The sequence below is a fragment of the Hyalella azteca genome, unplaced genomic scaffold, assembly GCF_000764305.2.
Source record: "Hyalella azteca isolate HAZT.00-mixed unplaced genomic scaffold, Hazt_2.0.2 contig5174, whole genome shotgun sequence".
Lineage (NCBI taxonomy): Eukaryota > Metazoa > Arthropoda > Malacostraca > Amphipoda > Hyalellidae > Hyalella > Hyalella azteca.
Window position 1 is genome coordinate 276,917 of NW_025935373.1, and position 21,051 is coordinate 297,967.

General features: G+C 37.2%; 1 protein-coding gene across 1 annotated transcript; it reads right to left on the reverse strand.

Moving 5' to 3' along the window:
* Positions 1-14: 14 nt before the first annotated feature.
* LOC108671671 (nuclear polyadenylated RNA-binding protein 3) lies at positions 15-19,238 on the reverse strand. The gene is made up of 3 exons (XM_018159242.2): positions 19,150-19,238; positions 7,890-8,193; positions 15-1,053 (listed from the first exon to the last, which is right to left on the reverse strand). Exons 2-3 carry the CDS (start codon positions 8,078-8,080, stop codon positions 15-17), a joined length of 1,230 nt encoding a protein of 409 aa, XP_018014731.1. The 5' UTR covers positions 8,081-8,193; positions 19,150-19,238.
* Positions 19,239-21,051: the final 1,813 nt, after the last annotated feature.

The window sequence follows — 21,051 nt, forward strand, 5'->3', positions numbered from 1 at the left end:
AGCTAAGTAGCAAACTACTTAGCGTAGTAATAGGCTTTTTTGGGCTGGACTTTTGTCCCGTAGTTCCCTATGCTTTCACGGGCGGTTTTTCTTTTGGGTGGAAGGCTTGTAATGAAAATCGGTCTCTTGAAAGTGGTACTGGAAGGCACAGGACTTCGACTGTCGTCGATTTTTTTCGGGGAGACGCTAGATAAAAATTGTGGCTTCTTGAATTTTCTTGACCCATAATCCTGATTTGCTTGAGGTTCGATAACCAACGTTTTTCTCACCAAAGTCTTGCTGACAGGTGTCTTGCTGACCAAAGTCTTGCTGATAGGTGTCTTACTGACCACAGTCTTGCTGACAGGTGTCTTACTGACCAAAGTCTTACTGAAGGGAGTCTTGTTAACTGGAGTCTCGTTCACTGACGTCTTGCTGCTCGAATCCTTGCTGATTGAAGTTTTACTGGTTTGGGTTTTGGTGAGAGAAGGGTTCTTTGTAGCGACCTTCACAGGTTCTTTACTACCGAAACCTTTAGATTGAAGTTCACGTTCATCAGTTCCTTTTTCTCCTTTACCTTTCTTCTCTTCATCCTCGTTCTTATTATGCTCCTCCCCTTGAGTGCTTTCTTCATCGCCTTCTTCTTTTTCTTCATCTTCTTCTTCGTCGCTGTCTTCTTCACTTTCCTCATCATCATCGTCATCATCTTCTTCACTCGACTCTTCATCATCATCGTCTTCATCGGACTCTTCACTGGACTCCTCATCATCCTCTTCCTCCTCTTCGTCTACCTCTTCTCTGCCGTGATTGCTTCCTTCATTTTCCTTGGAGCCGACGAGCTCGAGGGCCTTTTTGTACGCCTCAAAAAATTCTTGTTTTGCCTTCTTGACTTCGTCGGTGTCTTGTGGCAGCGTCGGCAGCGCCTTGCTCTTCACTTGGAAGCCTTTCTTGCCCGCCTCGTACTTGAAGTCGAACTCGTCACCTTCGGGGGCGACGAAGGAATACGATCCCTTCACCTCGCCTTTCTCGTCGCGCTGCTCTTGACGAGAGCTCGTCGGAAGACTGTAGTGGAATCTGCACACACGACATCATAGTTAGGATCACGGTAATAAATTCCATCAACCATTGTTTTTTTAACGACATGAACATTATATTTAATAATTTTATCAAAGACTTCGTTATAAATTTTTTTGTCTATAATATGACCTGGCTGAAAGTCCATTATTTAATAAACCATGCACAAAAAAAGGGAGGGGACAACCAATCCGATGTGCGACTGAAAATTTATCCTCATCACCAATTCCTGCTTAATTAGTGAGTCATGAAGTCATTGTGGTTATAGCTCTGTCCTAAGCAGAATATGCTGCTGCTGTGTTGCTTTCCTATTCTAATGTCATTGGGTAATCAACGAAATACCCTCTTGATTAAACTTCTGAATATGAATGAACCTTGACGTCCTGGAATCTGATAAGACCGTAAAAAGGGTTTATTGAAAACATTTATTAACATTTTGAGGTGTGGAAGTTGGCCATTTGGCCCCTCTGGCCACTCGAAAGATGTTTAAAGTGATCTATGAGTTTTCTTTAGGCATCTTATTTTTTTTTTTGCCCCTGTTTACCATTTTCTTAGTTCCCAAATACTGAAAGCGTCTTAAAAGAGGGCTTTAACAAATGCCGTTACTTTATTGTTATCGTTAACAAAGATGCGTGTAAACCGTCCCGTAGGAATCCAAGTGTTTCACATTGATTATTATCATTTTTACATTGATTATCCAAGATTGATTGATAATTTTATAAATATTCAATAATTATGTCTTATTAAATTATGGCATAACATTGTTGGAAGGTTCTATAGAACGTGACATTATGTTTCCCTTGACCCTTCGATAGAGAAAATATTGGTGATATATTGAATATTGATAGAGATAATATTGGTGTCCACTCCGTTTGAGAAACTGCAAGACTCCACCTCATCTCTCGCCGATCTGAATTAGGAAGCAACTCTGATCGCCCTCTTGTCAACTTCACTCTCTACTGCCCAGCTAAATTCACGTTTCAGGTAGGAATAGCATTATGGGTACGAAGAAGAATTTGTTTACATTGATGGTAAAGGGATTGTCGTGGGCTACGCCTTGTGACACCGATTCTTGTGATCACCAACGCTGTTCGTATTAGAATTATAAATTAATCATCGATTGCACCATCAAGTGGGGAAATTTATTTGTGGTGAAAATTTGGCAGACTTGTTAAAAAATTTGAAACTGAGAAAAAATTTATACATGATTGATACGTGCACTAATTTTCTTCTCGGTGAAGGATCTTTCTATAGGAACTTACTTTGGTTGTTAATTAAGAGCTTTATTGTAGTATCTGAGGTAATAGACAACGAAATCACAAGTAAAACGATTTACAATTTGAATTAGGTTCACTGCTAAGCATGGATTCGTGATTTATTCTCTACGAGCGTGTGGCCAAGTAATCTGGCCTTAGTTGAATAAAATAACTAAAAGGTATACAATTTTCATTAACATGTATTACAAAGAAAAATCATCCCGAACCTAATACTTAGCGCCGTACGCTACTGGACTCATTAGAACGTCCATGGCGCGCAAATATAATTACTTCAATGTAGTCTCGTGTAAGAGCTGATCGAGGTTTTAACCACAAAGTTTCAGATTAAGTCACTTTAATAAATGCTCTGCCTCTTATAGTATTTTTGCTGCTTCTGCTATATAAGCATTAATTGCTGATTTGAATATTTTCGTCTGCATATGAGCTCGTGCAAAGCTTAACTGGCAAATAATAAACCTCATAAAAAATTATAAAATTCCCAATTTAAACACTACCAACGAATTGCTCTATTATAATCAGGGCGAGGAGGGGAGTCTCCTCCATAAAGATCGCGGCAACCGCAAAGGCAACATGAGTGGGCTACTATACTGATCTTTACAACTTCTTACGCAAACTCTTACGACTTTAAAGCAATAACTTGGATGGGCCGAGCAAGCATATACGCATCGAGGCCAGCGCCCTTAGATATGGGCAAGGCGGTTGGCTCGGTCCTAGTCCTTAACCTTAATTCGGCTCGATAAATCTCATAGAAAAATAAACAAACACGCTTTAGTTGATTTTTGACGGAAACCCTTTTCGGCAAAGGTATTGGAGAAGAAGAGTGTTGAAAATAAATTTTATATTCCTTCTCCAAGTACGGCGATGAATGGAACATGGCTTAGGCATCGCCTTCATATAGACGGAGGGCTGCCCCAGAATAGAAGCGTCTGAGTCATGTTCGCGTAATGCCAGCCATTAAACAAAGTGCGCTAGCTAGCGTATCGTGACTCCATCGTTTGTTCAGAATCATTCTAGACCTTGAATAGAAACGAAACAATTATATATCTGATTATCAACCTTTGCTTGAATTATTTAGAAAATTTTATCACTTGGATAAAGGAATAACTTTTGTATTTTTTTCATTCAACCGATTGTCATAACAAGAAAAAAAGTTCAATGAAATAAGAAGCACAAAAAATAAATTGTACATTATTGAATTCGAAAAGACGATCCTAATAATTTTGCAATTACTGCCACTGTATTCGGTCATGTAAAATTGCCCCAAGGGAAGCGGGGAGAGCCTGACATGACTTCATTAAGGTACAATGAAAGCCAGCAATTGCCTCCAATTTTCTCCTCCCGGAAGCACAGAACGTCGCGAACGTGGCAATGATTCTTCGATTATCTCATGAAAAATAATCACAGCAAAGGCACCTGTAATTTTTGACACCTTTAGATGGCAATTAAATTTAAACACCGGCTTGTAAATGCATAAAAACTAAGTGCAGATCTGAATTTTTATTGTCTTTGGTGCTGATTTAATTCAAATCACCTTTCTACTTACTGTTTGCAAAATAATTTTGCCTGCTTACAATTCCCAAATCGACCAACGTTAATAAAATTTTAATTTATTCAAGCTTCTAAATAGGCAAACGCGTGCGATATAACCCTCGCTAATACGTGAACTGATAAGTCTTAATGATGAAAATATCATAAACAACAAAATAACTTCATTATATAACTTTTTAATGAAGCCACATAACTTACGTATATTGAAGTTTTAATAAATGAAGCCACGCACCAAATTTGGCACGCACCGAATTTCATATCAGTGTGCGCGCATATAACAAAATAACTTCATTATATAGCTATTTTAATAAAGCCCCATAATTTACGTATATCGAAGTTTTAATAAATGAAGCCACGCACCAAATTTGGCACGCACCGAATTTCGTNCGGCCGGAAGGACGTTTGGTAGGACAGTCATGCGTTCTGCTCAAGAAATGCTTTGCCTTTCTTGTCGAAAGACGCAATAAAAATACGAAGAATACCATTGTTTGATGCAAGTGAAAGAAACATGCAAGTGAATAGACAATGAAATTTGTGAGGTTGATCAGAATCTTGAAAGGAACTGGCCTGAGTTAAAGCCATTTAAAAGTCAGGCTCTGTCTCTTATACACATCTAGATGTGTATAAGAGACAGGACCATACCCGTGCTCATCATAGGCTAAATTTAAACTTCCTAACGAAAGTAAGCAAATATCCTGCTGGTCACGTTTACATTTACTTTTTTACAAAAAACGTCATGTATCGATGACAACAACAAACGTAGATATCTTTTTTACATTTTCCAAGCCCGAAGTTTCTGTTTCACTGGTCACTTGTTCCCAGTTACGGTTCCGCAATCCTGCCACGAATGCGAGACGCCACCCCGCTAGGCTCTCACGAGTCCTACAATTCCACGACGTAAACTTAGTGCAGGTTCTTTGTATGTGCTATACCGATAGATGCATTCAATAATTTTTTGCCAACTTTAATTGAAATGTAAATTGATAGGGTTTTCATGGAGCATGTAGCAGCAGATTTATTGTTGAAGACGATCATACAAAATCGCAATTCGGATCAAAGGCACAAATATAATAAAATGATAAATAAAATAATTTGTTTCGATATCAGTTGCTTGGCTTTCATGTTAAGATGCAAGCAATCCAATACTGAATTTTTTAATGCCACAAAATATTTTAAGTACGTTTATTAAATTATTTTCCCGCATCAATAATGGATGAAGGCCTAATATAAGTTTTATGTACAATCTCAATCTGCATGCTAGGATTTGTCTGAATATTGAAGTTCCATAGGAATCTATTGTCTGGATTCACTTGCTTATATTTTCGATGAGAGAGCTTAGTTTGATCGTTGTATGTTATGGTGGTGCATGCATAGGAATCTATTGTCTTTATTTACGTGCTTATATTGTCGATGAGAGAGCTTAGTTTGATCGTAAACGAGAACTGTTCTTTTTCAATAACTGTTCTGCGATTACTCTTGCCGTTGTCATCGTGTTGAGGTAATGAGCTGTGAATGGTGTTATCTAGTGTTTACTTATAAGGCCATTTGATGCCAAATGACTTGCGTTATTTCAGTGATTTTAGAAAAGGTAATGGAAGTAAACCAATGACAATATCAACGAATATCTTCATTTTTCTCACGTAACGAGTAACAGGGGATAGACAAAACTTTTAATGCATGAAGCATTTTAACTTCATCGATCCGTATTTGACAAATTATCGACGTTTGAATAAAAAACCCAGAGCATCGATAATTAATTCGAATATCAGTTTTAAAATGTTTGAAATTTACTAAATGTCATTTCAATGCAGCCACATTCCGTAATTAAGAAAAATAAATTTATCAAACTTGTGAAAATTCTTTATTAGGTATTCGTCAAACCCGTTTGCAAAAAATAACTGAAATAAAATGGTCTTACATTGTACAATCCGAGAAAAAAAAATAAAATGTAAAATTTAAATTGAATAAATTGATTTCTATATACCGCCTTTAGTTCGCCTGAAATCTTTTCATATGAATTCCATGCATTTGTCATTGCTTGAAAATATTCTGGGTCACTTTTTACGAAATTCAATTCACCGTGGAACGTGCAACGTATTAGAATTATAAATTAATCATCGATTGCACCATCAAGTGGGGAAATTTATTTGTGGTGAAAATTTGGCAGACTTGTTAAAAAATTTGAAACTGAGAAAAAATTTATACATGATTGATACGTGCACTAATTTTCTTCTCGGTGAAGGATCTTTCTATAGGAACTTACTTTGGTTGTTAATTAAGAGCTTTATTGTAGTATCTGAGGTAATAGACAACGAAATCACAAGTAAAACGATTTACAATTTGAATTAGGTTCACTGCTAAGCATGGATTCGTGATTTATTCTCTACGAGCGTGTGGCCAAGTAATCTGGCCTTAGTTGAATAAAATAACTAAAAGGTATACAATTTTCATTAACATGTATTACAAAGAAAAATCATCCCGAACCTAATACTTAGCGCCGTACGCTACTGGACTCATTAGAACGTCCATGGCGCGCAAATATAATTACTTCAATGTAGTCTCGTGTAAGAGCTGATCGAGGTTTTAACCACAAAGTTTCAGATTAAGTCACTTTAATAAATGCTCTGCCTCTTATAGTATTTTTGCTGCTTCTGCTATATAAGCATTAATTGCTGATTTGAATATTTTCGTCTGCATATGAGCTCGTGCAAAGCTTAACTGGCAAATAATAAACCTCATAAAAAATGATCAGATTCCCAATTTAAAAACTACCAGCGAATTGCTCTATTATAATCAGGGCGAGGAGGGGAGTCTCCTCCATAAAGATCGCGGCAACCGCAAAGGCAACATGAGTGGGCTACTATACTGATCTTTACAACTTCTTACGCAAACTCTTACGACTTTAAAGCAATAACTTGGATGGGCCGAGCAAGCATATACGCATCGAGGCCAGCGCCCTTAGATATGGGCAAGGCGGTTGGCTCGTCCTAGTCCTTAACCTTAATTCGGCTCGATAAATCTCATAGAAAAATAAACAAACACGCTTTAGTTGATTTTTGACGGAAACCCTTTTCGGCAAAGGTATTGGAGAAGAAGAGTGTTGAAAATAAATTTTATATTCCTTCTCCAAGTACGGCGATGAATGGAACATGGCTTAGGCATCGCCTTCATATAGACGGAGGGCTGCCCCAGAATAGAAGCGTCTGAGTCATGTTCGCGTAATGCCAGCCATTAAACAAAGTGCGCTAGCTAGCGTATCGTGACTCCATCGTTTGTTCAGAATCATTCTAGACCTTGAATAGATGTGACTCTCAAGGGGTATTAAAACAGTGTGAAGCGGACCTGAAGCAGCGAAAAACTAATATCTGCAGATGATGGTGTTTAATAACGTGTTAAATTATCAAGAAGAATGTTAATGCTCAGTAATTGATTAAAGCGTAATCTATGTTAACCTCTTGCATTCAATTGAAATTTAAATATCCACCCAGCGCACCTACTCGTAATTCCTATAAGCTGTGAAGTACTCACCATCAAACAGTGATAAGTAATGAACGTCCATTAAACTTTTAGTTGATCCACAAACAGTACTAGCTGACCATAAGCATATGCATGGTTATGGTTATGTCTTCCACAATAATTTTGAATAATGTTATGGTAGATAAAATAATACGTAACAATATATTTTCAAAATAATATGATTAAATTACAATGTGATGTGTAAACCTCTCAATTACGAGCCAACTTATCGATCCAATAGCAAATCAATAAATTAGGTACTTACTTGTAAACTCCATTGTTTCCTAGACTGTAATCGTAATGATATCCCTTGAAGGTGGGCAGCTGCAGTGGATTCAAAATAATATGACTAATATTCCGTCAATAAATTAGGTACTTACTTGTAAACGCCATTGTTTCCTAGACTATAATCGTAATGATATCCCTTGAAGGTGGACAGCTGCAGTGGATTCAAAATAATATGACTAATAGTCCATAAATAAATTAGATACTTACTTGTAAACTCCATTGTTTCCTAGACTGTAATCGTAATGATATCCCTTGAAGGTGGACAGCTGCAGTGGATTGATTCTTTCCCGGTCCATAGGCTTAGCCGCAGCCAGGTTCAGCACGAGGGCCTCCAGTAGCAGCAGCAGGTAAGGCGGTAAGCACGCCCCCTGGCGTCGGTTTTTCGTAACTTTTGCCATAACTTTATTTGTATCCTAGGTCGTTTTACAGATCGTATTTTACGTTAAATTCTATAATTATTAGTTTTTAAAGCTAGAGAGGTTCGTTGTCGTGGTCGTAGTTGTTTCATTCGCTGTTGAAAAAAAATTGTGTTAGTTTTAGCACATAAATCGAATAAGTACTTAACAGAGAAATTTGCCCTACAATGTTATTCAAAAATTTTAGCGCTTATCACCAACAAAAGCGTCGTACCGAAACTTGTAAACAAAAATTTTTTCTGTAAAAATATTGTGCAATTTCGAAAATTACTGAACACAGACGAATAAACGAAACAATTTCAGTTATTTGAACTTTGAATTGAGGGATGAATATAATTCAAATTATTAAATTGCCTCAATCGAATTTTCAATTAACCAATTCACTGCTTTTTTTCGATGCTGTCAAAGGAATTTTTAGCTTCGGCTTCAACACAGGTAGGAAAGTTCAACATATTTTATATAGTGAGAGGCGAATCAAAAGCAATTATCTGAATTTTGTCAAAAGACATTATAATTGAGGGAAGAATTCAACGCAGATATTTCGATTCTGTTATGAGGATTTATGAAGCGATCATTCAGTGAGTTGTTTCAATTTTTTTTATTTTCATTCTTTAATTGTCGCTTCCTAAAAGATCATTGTCTATATACTGAGCGTTGAGACTCCTGATCTATGCTGAGATGAAAGACATGCCAAAGGACTTCAATAAGAAATGAATGGGAAGCCGAAAAACACAAGAATTTGTTTAAAAAAAGTTAGATACAATGGAATGTTGTACGCTTTGTTTACTGTAAAATTTTGGAGAATATAAATGTAATGCAGTATTTTCCCTTAATGTTCCCCTACGTTGCCCTGGATATAACTGTTATAAGACTATTATATAATCACTGGGAAACTTATTTTTAAATATTCCAGCAAAACAAAATAAAGTGAACTCAAATGAATACTATAGTTGTACGAGTTCACACTAATAATGAAGTGATTCAATGATTTAAAAGCAAATGAAATTGAAACAGTGAAGTACAAAAATAATCTTTACCTGCTTATGATACGGTCCGAATTTATTCAAAGCCCTAATCCAATTTCGTTTCAGTCTAAAAATGGTCTAATTTAAGTTTAATTTGCGATCCCCTGGTCGAACGTGCATTCGTAACCCACATCAGTTACATAGAAGTGACTCTAACCTTTACACGTAGCGGTTCAAGCAGTATTCATTAGTGCGTAAATTATGGCATTGCATCAGGGATTGGTTGACCATCGGTCAAGATTTTGTGCGAAGTGTTCATTCATTGCAAAAGAAAGTTCAAAAGATCGTCGACCCGATGATCTTGCTCAGTACGCTTGATGCTATAGAAAGCACGCTTTGCTAAAGAGGGACCGCCTTCAGTGATATTTAAATGAATGGCCCTTAATGGCACACCTCTATACCGAATTTATCGAAGAAATAATGTACATTCACACTGGTACTTGGACTGTGTTAACGAAAGGTTACACTAGCAAATTTATCCAATATTCAAGGGTGAGCAGAATGGCTCCCGTTTTATGTAAATGAGCTATACCAGTGTTTTAGTATATTACATATTTCATGCTCATCCAAGGAGACAAAAATATTAGTGTGATTGTGTTTAACAGATCAAAATTGACCACATTCAATTTTTTTTAATCATTCGGCAAATCTAATCAAAAGCTAATTTCTTGCCCTGAGGCGGGGCCGTCGTCACGCATTATGATCAACAAAAGCTCAGAAAAAGCGTTCACACAATTACGCTTTTTCGTCTGCTTTGCATCAGCAGAGTGACCGGAGTCAGTCTCCTAAAAAACGCATGTATGGAAATATACACTTCGTTCCCATTGATTAAACTGGAGCACAAGATTGCGTTCGCTGTGGCGTAACACCATAAATCCTCCGGTAACGCACAGTTTTCAATTTATCTTTTCTGATAGATATTGTGTACAAGTGAAATATCTCATGCAGCAATATTATAGTAAACCAAAATCAAACGATGCAGCATTGGGTAGAAAAATCATTCAAAAGTAGATTAAACATGTTGTGGACATTCAAGCTACTAACTTCTATCAAAATATTCAAATTTATAGCGCTAATTTCACGCACAAATCTTCGAATCAAAAAAATTTCATCGGAAGTAATATGTCAAACAATAGGTTTCGCGAACACATCTCATGCGAGAAAATCTAAATAAATTCTGAAAGCAGTCATCATTTCTCGATTATTTCAACATTCGAAAGTCAGAGAGTGAATTTCATTCTTTTTGAAAGACCTCAAAAGCGAGTCTTGTGCTCTGCAATTTTATGGAGCTCAAGCAGAAGTTGAGGCCCCGAGAAATAAGAACCCAAAATCTGACGCCGCGATACCATCTTTCTATGGCCGCAAAATCAAACCGAAAGTGAAAGCATGTAGCAAAAACTATGGCCGGCATGAGGCAAAAATTGTTTACAAAGAGAAACAGTGACCAGGAAGCTGTTTTTTGCATGGCAGTACTCGGATCGCTGTGATTCAAGTTTTATGGAAGGAAGTGTGTTCGCTTTTGTAAAATTTGTCAATTTTTTCAGGTATATTGATGAAATGGAAAGCAGCATATCTAAATCACTTTTAGTTTTCTGAAATTTTTGACCACACTATCATAAATTCAAACGCAAATGAGAATTAAAAGTATTCTTAGAATTGAAAAACCTATTCGTTGGTGTAATTTTTAAAGTGAAAACATGCAACGGTAATGTGAATACCTTCAAAGTAAATGAGAGGGAGCCAAGCGATAGTTTCTTAATATACTACTCGTAATTTTCATGATATCAGCCTAGATTTACACCAAATTTATCATTTTAAAAAATTAACATCAAATATATGAGATCGATCACGGAACGATGAGATTAAATATCATTACACAGATTTTTGGCATAATTTTTGCCGTCTGAGTTTTTCTTAGAATTTTTGGTAATATTAAGTATAAATTCTCCAAGAAATATATATTCCAGTTGAGAGTTCATAGAAAAAACACTGAATTTTCCATTAGATAAGTTTTAAAAACATGAATGAAAATATCATGCGAATGAATATTCGGTTTCATGCAATACTCATCACGCAAAAACGTCAAAAAATACGTTGCAAATATACCCAGCTTATAGCAATCAGGCAGGAAGTGCCGTATAGCATGCAAACGTAAGCATCAATATGCATGCGTTAAACGACGATGGACGTTTCCTTTGTTCGTTAAAGGACAAAGTCCCAGTGCAAGGATGAATTCTCTGTTCCATGAAGCCCCTAACTGATCCAAGAGTCGATCTCAATGTGCGAGACATATTTGCCTGGATTTGTAACAAGGTTTTAAAACTATCGTTCATGAACTGTAATTTTGGGTACGATCATTTATGACTACAGTTCAGAAACTGTAATTTGGGGCACGATCATTTATGACAACTATAGTTCAGGAACTGTAATGGGGTACGATCATTTACGGCAACCATAGTTCAGGAACTGTAATGGGGTACGATCAGTTACGGCAACTACAGTTCAGAAACTGTAATGGGGTACGATCAATTATGGCAACTATAGTTCAGGAACTTTAATGGGGTACGATCATTTATGCCAACTACAGTTCAGGAACTGTAATTTGGGGTGCGATCATTTATGACAACTATAGTTCAGGAACTGTAATTTGGGGTACGATCATTTATGACACTTACAGTTCAGAACTGTAATGGGGTACGATCATTTATGACAACTACAGTTCAGAAACTGTAATTTGGGGTACGATCATTGATGGCAACTACAGTTCAGAAACTGTAATTTGGGGTACGATCATTGATGGCAACTACAGTTCAGAAACTGTAATGGGGTACGATCATTGATGGCAACTGTAGTTCAGGAACTGTAATGGGGTACGATCATTTATGACAACTACAGTTCAGAAACTGTAATTTGGGGTACGATCATTTATGACAACTATAGTTCAGGAACTGTAATGGGGTACGATCATTTATGGCAACTACAGTTCAGAAACTGTAATGGGGTACGATCATTTACAACTACAATTCAGAAACTGTAATGGGGTACGATCATTTACAACTACAATTCAGGAACTGTAATGGGGTACGATCACTGATGCCAACTACAGTTCAGGAGCTGTAATGGGGTACGATCATTTATGGCAACTACAGTTCAGAAACTGTAATGGGGTACGATCAATGATGCCAACTACAGTTCAGGAACTGTAATGGGGTGCGATCATTTATGGCAACTACAGTTCAGAAACTGTAATGGGGTACGATCATTTATGGCACCTATAGTTCTGGAACCGTAATGGGGGACTATCATTTATGATAACTTTTGGTTTTTGAATTTGTTTCTACGGATATCAAACAGTTATTCCAGCACGAAACAATTATATATCTGATTATCAACCTTTGCTTGAATTATTTAGAAAATTTTATCACTTGGATAAAGGAATAAAAATTTGGCACGCACCGAATTTCATATCAGTGTGCGCGCATATAACAAAATAACTTCATTATATAGCTATTTTAATAAAGCCCCATAATTTACGTATATCGAAGTTTTAATAAATGAAGCCACGCACCAAATTTGGCACGCACCGAATTTCGTATCACTGCGCGCATACATCGATACGAAAAAAGTTCCCCTTTGCTTGAGCAAACTACACTGTCTGGGAGCCCTGCTGTATTTGGAGTGGTTTTCCACGTAACTTTCATTGTGCAAAACAAACAAGACGCTTCTTTGCACACACGCCAGCGCTCCAGACTTCATAGTTTCATGAACGAAGGAAAACGAAAAGGAAAAGAATTCGCACGAAAAGGAAAAGAATCGGCGACAGGCCACATCAGGCCTACACTTCAGCGCCGACATCACTATGTTTTGTTATGTTATGTTATGTTATATCATACGATGCATTTCTTGTTTGCCGAATAATACTTTGTGGCATTCATATAGAAGACGTAGGTAACATCGCCTTCAATGGAAAGAAGGGAGATGGACAATCAAACAACTAAACTAATTTTAATTCGATATGGTTCTGATAATTTGTGTTAAAAATTATTTAACGGCGACGAAAAGTAAATTTTAATATAAAACATATGTGTAAGAACAATTTTAAAACACATGCGCGTTTCATTAAAGATTCATGATTGTTCACTTCATATATAAAGAGGCAAATACTGCGATATCTGATCATTCACAAAATTTCCAGAGAAAAATTGGTATCTTTTGACACTTTTTAATGATCGTTAGACTACGAAGAGAATCATGAGCTTGACAATAAAAGAGCTCAAACAATACAGTTCTAAAGGCTAAAAAATTCCTCCGTTGCGAAGGTCGACGAAGTCGTCGGGTTTCACTGCACAGAGTTTGATTTTTCGTCGTCCTTCCGCAGATTCGCAATTTGGGCATTTGTGATTGATCGCAATACTGAGCAGCCTCCACTTTAGTTAGGGAGCTTTGGTGTTCATTGCCAAGGCCTCAACTCACTACAGATCAGAATTTATATTTTCTTTCGACAAAATCTTAGAAAATTTGACGTCTGTTTGAGTATACTACGTTTGATGAAATATGTCACAATATTTGGTGCTCTATATTTCGATATTTGATGGTTCATATTTCAACATTTAATTCAACAATTGCATTTGTCAGACTTGGTCAAAACCACTGAATCGAATTCCTGTGGTGAACCATATCTCGTACGATCGATGCTCCAACCGATTATAAAATATGCTTAGTGCTTATGTACATTTTACCTTGTTGTTAATTATTTACATATCATTACAAATAGATCATTATACTCATATTATCACATTCTGTATAAAATTCATTTTCCTTAAGGCAAAATTCATTAAACCTCTTCAAAGCCTTCATAAATCGCACTCAATGTTTCTGACTTACATCATTGCTCTAAATGACCTCATTCGCTCACTGAGCACAACAAGCATTTATTTTTCTCGCTCTTTACTCTGAGAGTCTGAACGCAAGTCGGTCCGTGCAGCGCTCCGTGCAAAGGTCATGAGCGAGTTAAGCTCATGGTTTTGTCTGCGGGAAATGGCAGTGTGTCGCACCTCGTAAATGATCGGTATCGGGCCCTGGCCATCACGCCCTAGGAAATGAATGAAGGAAACTCGTAGCTCGTGATTAGGGTGAGCCAGAAATGCTACTGACAGTCAGGGGTACGTGACGTGGGCTAGATAGCCTACGTTCATCATCAGTATCACAGCTTCACCTTGGCTTCACATGTGATTCCAATGAAAAATTATGCTACGTCAGAGAAGTGATTTCGTGAGGAGATGAATGGGAGAGACATATTTCACGTCTTCGAAATTATTTTTAAGGTGTTTAATTTAATTATGCTCCGTCAGTAAAGTGATTTCGAGATCATATAAATGGGAAAGAAATGTTTCGTGTCTTCGAAATTATTTTTAAGGGGTTTACTTTGTACGAGTGCTCCTTGATTCAAGAATAGTGTTTTCTTGTGAAAATTAGAAGGAATGTCACAAAATTTGTAAGCTGCAGATCGGGGAGAAATAGATAATCGAATTTACAACAGAGTACTGAAATATTGAAGTGAAATAAATTCAAGTGGCATACACTCTTCCTAATTTTTTCCTAATTCAAATTATATGGCATGTCGATAAAATGTCACAATGATCATGGGTGTTTGAAGTTTCACTCAGTACGTCTACGCAAATGAAAAATCCAAAATTTGGCGAAGGTTTTAAGAATACAAATGACGACCATACCCGTGCTCATCATAGGCTAAATTTAAACTTCCTAACGAAAGTAAGCAAATATCCTGCTGGTCACGTTTACATTTACTTTTTTACAAAAAACGTCATGTATCGATGACAACAACAAACGTAGATATCTTTTTTACATTTTCCAAGCCCGAAGTTTCTGTTTCACTGGTCACTTGTTCCCAGTTACGGTTCCGCAATCCTGCCACGAATGCGAGACGCCACCCCGCTAGGCTCTCACGAGTCCTACAATTCCACGACGTAAACTTAGTGCAGGTTCTTTGTATGTGCTATACCGATAGATGCATTCAATAATTTTTTGCCAACTTTAATTGAAATGTAAATTGATAGGGTTTTCATGGAGCATGTAGCAGCAGATTTATTGTTGAAGACGATCACACAAAATCGCAATTCGAAGGCACAAATAAAATTAAACGTTTAATTAAATTATTTGTATCGAAATCAGTAGTTTGGCTCTCATGTTAAAGTGCAAGCTATCCAATACTGAATTTGTCAATGCCACAAGATATTTTAAGTACGTTTCTTAAATTATTTTCCCGCTTCAATAATGTATGAAGGCCTAATATAAATTTTATGTACAATCTCAATCCGCATGCATATTGTAAATTTGACAATACAACATATATAGAGCGCATTTTCCAGACTCCAAACAATGTGCTCATTTTTTTGAAACAATGAGCATACAATTCAAAGAGTTTCTTGAGAAAACAAAATTTATAATGCTTCTCTAAACTAAGTTTTATAATTAGCTAGTCTTTCTATCCCACATATTATGCATCACTCGGAGCTCCTCTTCTAACACTAAGTAAGGATCCTTTTTTTCGAACGCTGAATAAGGATCTATTATTCGTACACTGATTAGAGATCCATTTTTGGGACACTGACTAAGGATTCTTTTTTTCTAACACTGAATAAGGATTACACTTCGGACAGTGAATAAGGATCCATTTTACGGACATTGTATTGCTACAGAGGAGCCAGACAAGCGTGAAGCAGCCTCGAGGTGGAACCTACCTAAGCTCAGCGCAATTCCCAATGTCAAGAAGAAGTATAAAGTTCAATGGTGCGTTCTTTGCATCTTCACTATCTTAAAAAGTAATATTCAATCCAATACATCATGCTTTTTTCTTTCGACGGCACTTTGTCAGTTTCAAAATCAACTGACAACACGAGACTGACTTTTTACATCGGTTTCCAGTGCGTCCAGCACGTCAACTCAGTGCGTAAGTACAAGGTCAATGGTCTTGGTTATAATGTTAAAGTGATAACCTTAAGACTGCTCTGTAATGAGCTTTGGTGAACGCTTGAGAATACGATAACAGTTATTTTGGGTGCCCTGAATATGTCAAATCAATGATCTTTCGCTTGTCAGCTTGTTATCACATGGACATTGATACTAAATGATCAAAATTCAACCTGAGGTGTCCTTGAATTTTATTTATCGTGACTCACCATGTAAAAGATCTCTTGCACAAAGCCCCTCTTTCTTGAAACATGGCACGAATACTATCATTTCATAAATAAAACTCAAACTCCTTTCTATTGGCTACCCTCAATTTTGCCCCAAACAGACTTTGTTATAAAATAAAAATGAAGGATCGAAAAGGATTGAACTTTTTTTGTATCGTAAAAACGCAGTAGTTCGAATTAAATTCTTACCCTCCGGCCGGAAGGACGTTTGGTAGGACAGTCATGCGTTCTGCTCAAGAAATGCTTTGCCTTTCTTGTCGAAAGACGCAATAAAAATACGAAGAATACCATTGTTTGATGCAAGTGAAAGAAACATGCAAGTGAATAGACAATGAAATTTGTGAGGTTAATCAGAATCTTCAAAGGAACTGGCCTGAGTTAAAGCCATTTAAAAGTCAGGCTTTACAACCAGGATCTTTCAATCCTCAGTTTCACTTGGTCGGTTTTCTTGGGCAGCTCAAGGCCTCGTAAGCATTGTTTTCAAGATATTTTCCTGTTCTGAACTCGTCAAGCTATTGTTCTAACTCACAGATGAGCTCAGACTGCGGTTCTTACACGTCCTGATATTCATATTGGACTATTGCACCAAGAGGCTTGTCTGCGAGCTTGAAAATGAAAGGGAACATTGCAAAACCAGAAAATTTGATTTAACTCGAGCACTTTCCTTGCATTCAGACTTCAGTCGTAAATACACACGCGGTACCGCAGCGCTAACCGAGAACAGGTTAGAGTTCAACTTTGCCAGCTGTTTTCAGCATCCATCCATTGCTTTCAATCGTCTCTCCCGCTGATTGCTACATTTTTACTGTTTTTGTCGAATTCATTGCATATTGGCATCCTAACAATCTGACATATTTATACTTTTCAGTGACACCGTTCACAAAAACCAATGTTTCTGTAAAATATACAAGTTGCTGATCAAGGTTAATTACACACACCAGTTGCTCCGCGTTGTGAAGCAGAAAATAGTTTGTTTTACACTAACAACGGCGAATTTAATTAATTACGCTAATAACGCCAGGTCCCCAGATTAATGTAATGTCGCCTAGAGTTACCTCGCGCCGGAATGCTAATTAGAAAATCCAAATTGAGTTCGCTCACGACAAGGAGCTGATTGTAAATTTTATATTCCTAATTATTATTATACGAGGAACTCAGCCTGAGGCTATCACAAGATTAGTAATGCATGCGAGTGACTCACATTATTACCATTTAATTATTTACTTTGAAAATATGCATTCCACTTGAAGAATTTAAGAGTATAATATGTAAAATTGCGTAACTTAAAATATTCAAGAGTTTAATATGTAAAATTGCGTAAGCAAGCATTAAGCATGTTCCGGAACGTTCAATATCGATCAAAGTTATCGTATAGGTGCGCATGATTTTGCCAGCGCGATGACCTGCGCAGATCAGCGACGTGTGTCGTGCTGACCTGAGGTCAACAAGCTTCCGTCTAATGCGCTCGCCAGGCGCCTGCGCCCCGCCTCGGCCGGCACGAACTCGACTTGCTTTGCTGGAGCTGACCTTCGTCGAGCTCCGCTGCCTCACCCAACGTTTTAGGTTTTCCATGCAAATTGGTCTTTAATATTTCGTTACAGAATATTTCCCGTCGTCCGTTTCTTGCAACGAAAAATTTGTAGGGTTTTTGAGTGAAATGTCGTATAGTGTTTTCCTTGTATGGTTGATCTAGTTTTCAGCTGGGAAAATAGTTTGAAGGCAATGCAGCTTACTTTGTGTGATTCTAGCCTTTTTAGCATTGCAAGTTGGGCGTTAAACCGGAATATTATTAAGCTTTCGTCCAACTGTGTCTCCAACCACAGCTATTGTTGAGGTGAAAAAAAAAATAAATAATAAAAATACTTCTCAGTTAGTTGGAATTTCAAACAATACGCGACCAAAGCTGGAATGTCTCCGAATCTCTTACGGTCACGGGGACCTCACACGTTGCCAGGGCTCAAGTTCAATTTTTCCAGCCTTGGTTGGCAGCACGTGTTACGGGCTCGTGCGCTCCACTGGCCAACTCGGGGCCCATACTTTCAAAAAAAGTTAAGAGATCGTAAGTCCATCAGCCAATCATTGACGGCCACGCAAGCAAAATCCACCAATCATAGAAAAGAAAATAAAGCGTAAGTACTTACGTTCACTTAGCGAGTTTTGAAAGTATGGCCCCTGGAAGGCAGACTTTGCCTCGGCAGCAACAACAAAAATGAACTTGGTTTTCAATTGTAGTTTTCCGTAAAAAACACACAGCATTCATATCGATGTAAATAAATTCGAATCTGTAGAGATGTTATATTGAATTTGAAAATATTGATCCTTATACGTATGGATGAGAAATTCAAGATTAGATGAATCTTGAATTTGAATTTCTCTGTGCCTGAATTCGTCTAATCAAATTGGCACTAAAGTGCCAATTAAATGAATCTTGCGAAACGAATGCAGTTAATACCGAAACTTCAATAGCTTAGATCTGTATTATGCACCGTCATAATGAATTTGAAGCATAAATCATAACCAATATGATAATAACGAATCAGTATGACAGAGGAAGAATCACTATAAAATTAAGGCGGAGTTCGCGTATGCATTTGGTATAGAGTATATATCGCATCCAAATAAATGACAGGTGTGTGAAATAAAAGACACATTTAAAAAATTCACCTAAAATTGGCGTCGGCATTCAACATATATCAACTTCAATTTGAAATGGATATTTATTCAGCCCTGCTTTGTGAATTTGCATTTGAAATTTATTAAGAAATATTCTTCGCTGGAATTATCTAATACTATAAACTACAGTACTTACAGGTTCGAGTGAGTTAGCCGAACGAGGCCTGAGAGATCTTCGTTCTTAATTAAACAAGAACGTCATTTCGTGCACTATCTGCTTTATCTCTGGAATAATAATAAATATTACGTGATTTCAGACAGGTACTTTACAAATTATCAGAATACAATTTTCCCCGTATATTTAGCTTAAACTTTGTTGGTACAGTAATTGTATTTTGTAGTCGTTCATCTTCAAAATACTTGTCATCTTTCGTTCTCGTCGAAGTATGTAGGTTACTCCGGAAAAGATGTTATTCGAGTCATTCATTCTCAGCATAAACATACAACTGTTGTCAACGCTTTGGGCATAGCAGCACTCCCCGGTTCGAGCCACTATTAATTATAACGCAAAAATTGCTCCCATTTATCAGAATCATTCTGACTATTTCGGATCTAATTCTGAAATAAGTTTTGTCATCCAATGAAACCAGATAAACTAAATGGCAAAACAGTATATTTTATAATTACTGTAATCGCCCAGATATTTTATAGACTTATTTCATACAACTCACGCCTTCATTTATGATACGTAACATCAACTTTTTTAAACAATCCATCGCACTTTTTACGTATTTGGCGAGTGTTTCAGTTGCATACGGACGGTCACGTAATATCATTAGGAATCATTACCTTCTTTCGTTCGGCAGCTTAATGCGTCACGAATGATTAAACCTGATCCTTAGAGAGACAAAGAATTACTGTTACGATCACACGGAACGATAACAAAATGGACGAGAAAAACTTTAGCATATAATAACAGAGCATTGTCTGCTATTAAAATGTAGAAAATTATATTTTCTCGTATAATTAAGAAGCCTTCACGTTATTATTTTATGAGGAGTATTCACAGTTAAAACTTACGCCATCTTAATGCCGCGTAATAATTAATTGTTCAATTGATAATAGTTGACGAAACGCTAACATCAATTTGGTTTATTATGACTTATTTGCTAAAAATTGTTAGACCTATAAATTCACAGATGCATTAAGATACATCATTGAAAATGAACGGCTTTATATATACAAATTTATACTGGTGTTTATAACTTTATCCAGATCAAATTCAGTCTAAATTAAGATGCTCGAAATTTCCATGTCCCTGCATCCGAAGTAGAGCAATTCTCACGGTGGAGGCTTTCTCTTGAGCCTGTGAAATTATAACGGCGTGTGGATAATTTGTGTCGAATTGTGCTGCGATGAAGCGAGCTGCACACTGTCGACAATACTGGACAATATGTGTTGAATTGTGCTGCGATGAAGCGAGCTGCACACTGTCGACAATACTGGACAATATGTGTTGAATTGTGCTGCGATGAAGCGAGCTCCACACTGTCGACAATACTGGAAAGCGAGCTGCACACTGTCGACAATACTGGACAATATGAGTTGAATTGGGCTGCGATGAAGCGAGCTGCACACTGTCGACAATACTGGACAATATGTGTTGAATTGGGCTGAGATGATGCGAGCTGCACACTGTCGACAATACTGGACAATATGTGTTGAATTGGACTGCGATGAAGCGAGCTGCACACTGTCGACAATACTGGACATTATGTGTTGAATTGGACTGCGATGAAGCAAGCTGCAAACTGTCGACAATACCTGATAATTTGTGTCGAATTTTCATTCATTGAAGCGATCTGCTCACTCAGACAATACCGAGTATTCTGTGTCATATAATGCTGCGAGGAAGCAAGCTACACATTACTGGCAATACTGCATGAATCGAAGGGAAGGAATATTATTTAGTACTGGAGTTTAAAAAATCTTTCAATTGTTTTACATACGCTCCATCACTTAAGTATTTGAAGATGAGACCTTCAATTATAATATTGGTTTATCGTTCGTGGACCCGAACTTATTTATTCAGGAATAA

Coding starts and splice junctions, on each gene's coding strand:
- LOC108671671 (XM_018159242.2), bottom strand. CDS start 8,080: ATGGCAAAAGTTACGAAAAACCGACGCCAGGGGGCGTGCTTACCGCCT. Junction 1,054..7,889: donor GGAAACAATGGAGTTTACAA/GTAAGTATCTAA, acceptor TCGTGTGTGCAG/ATTCCACTACAGTCTTCCGA.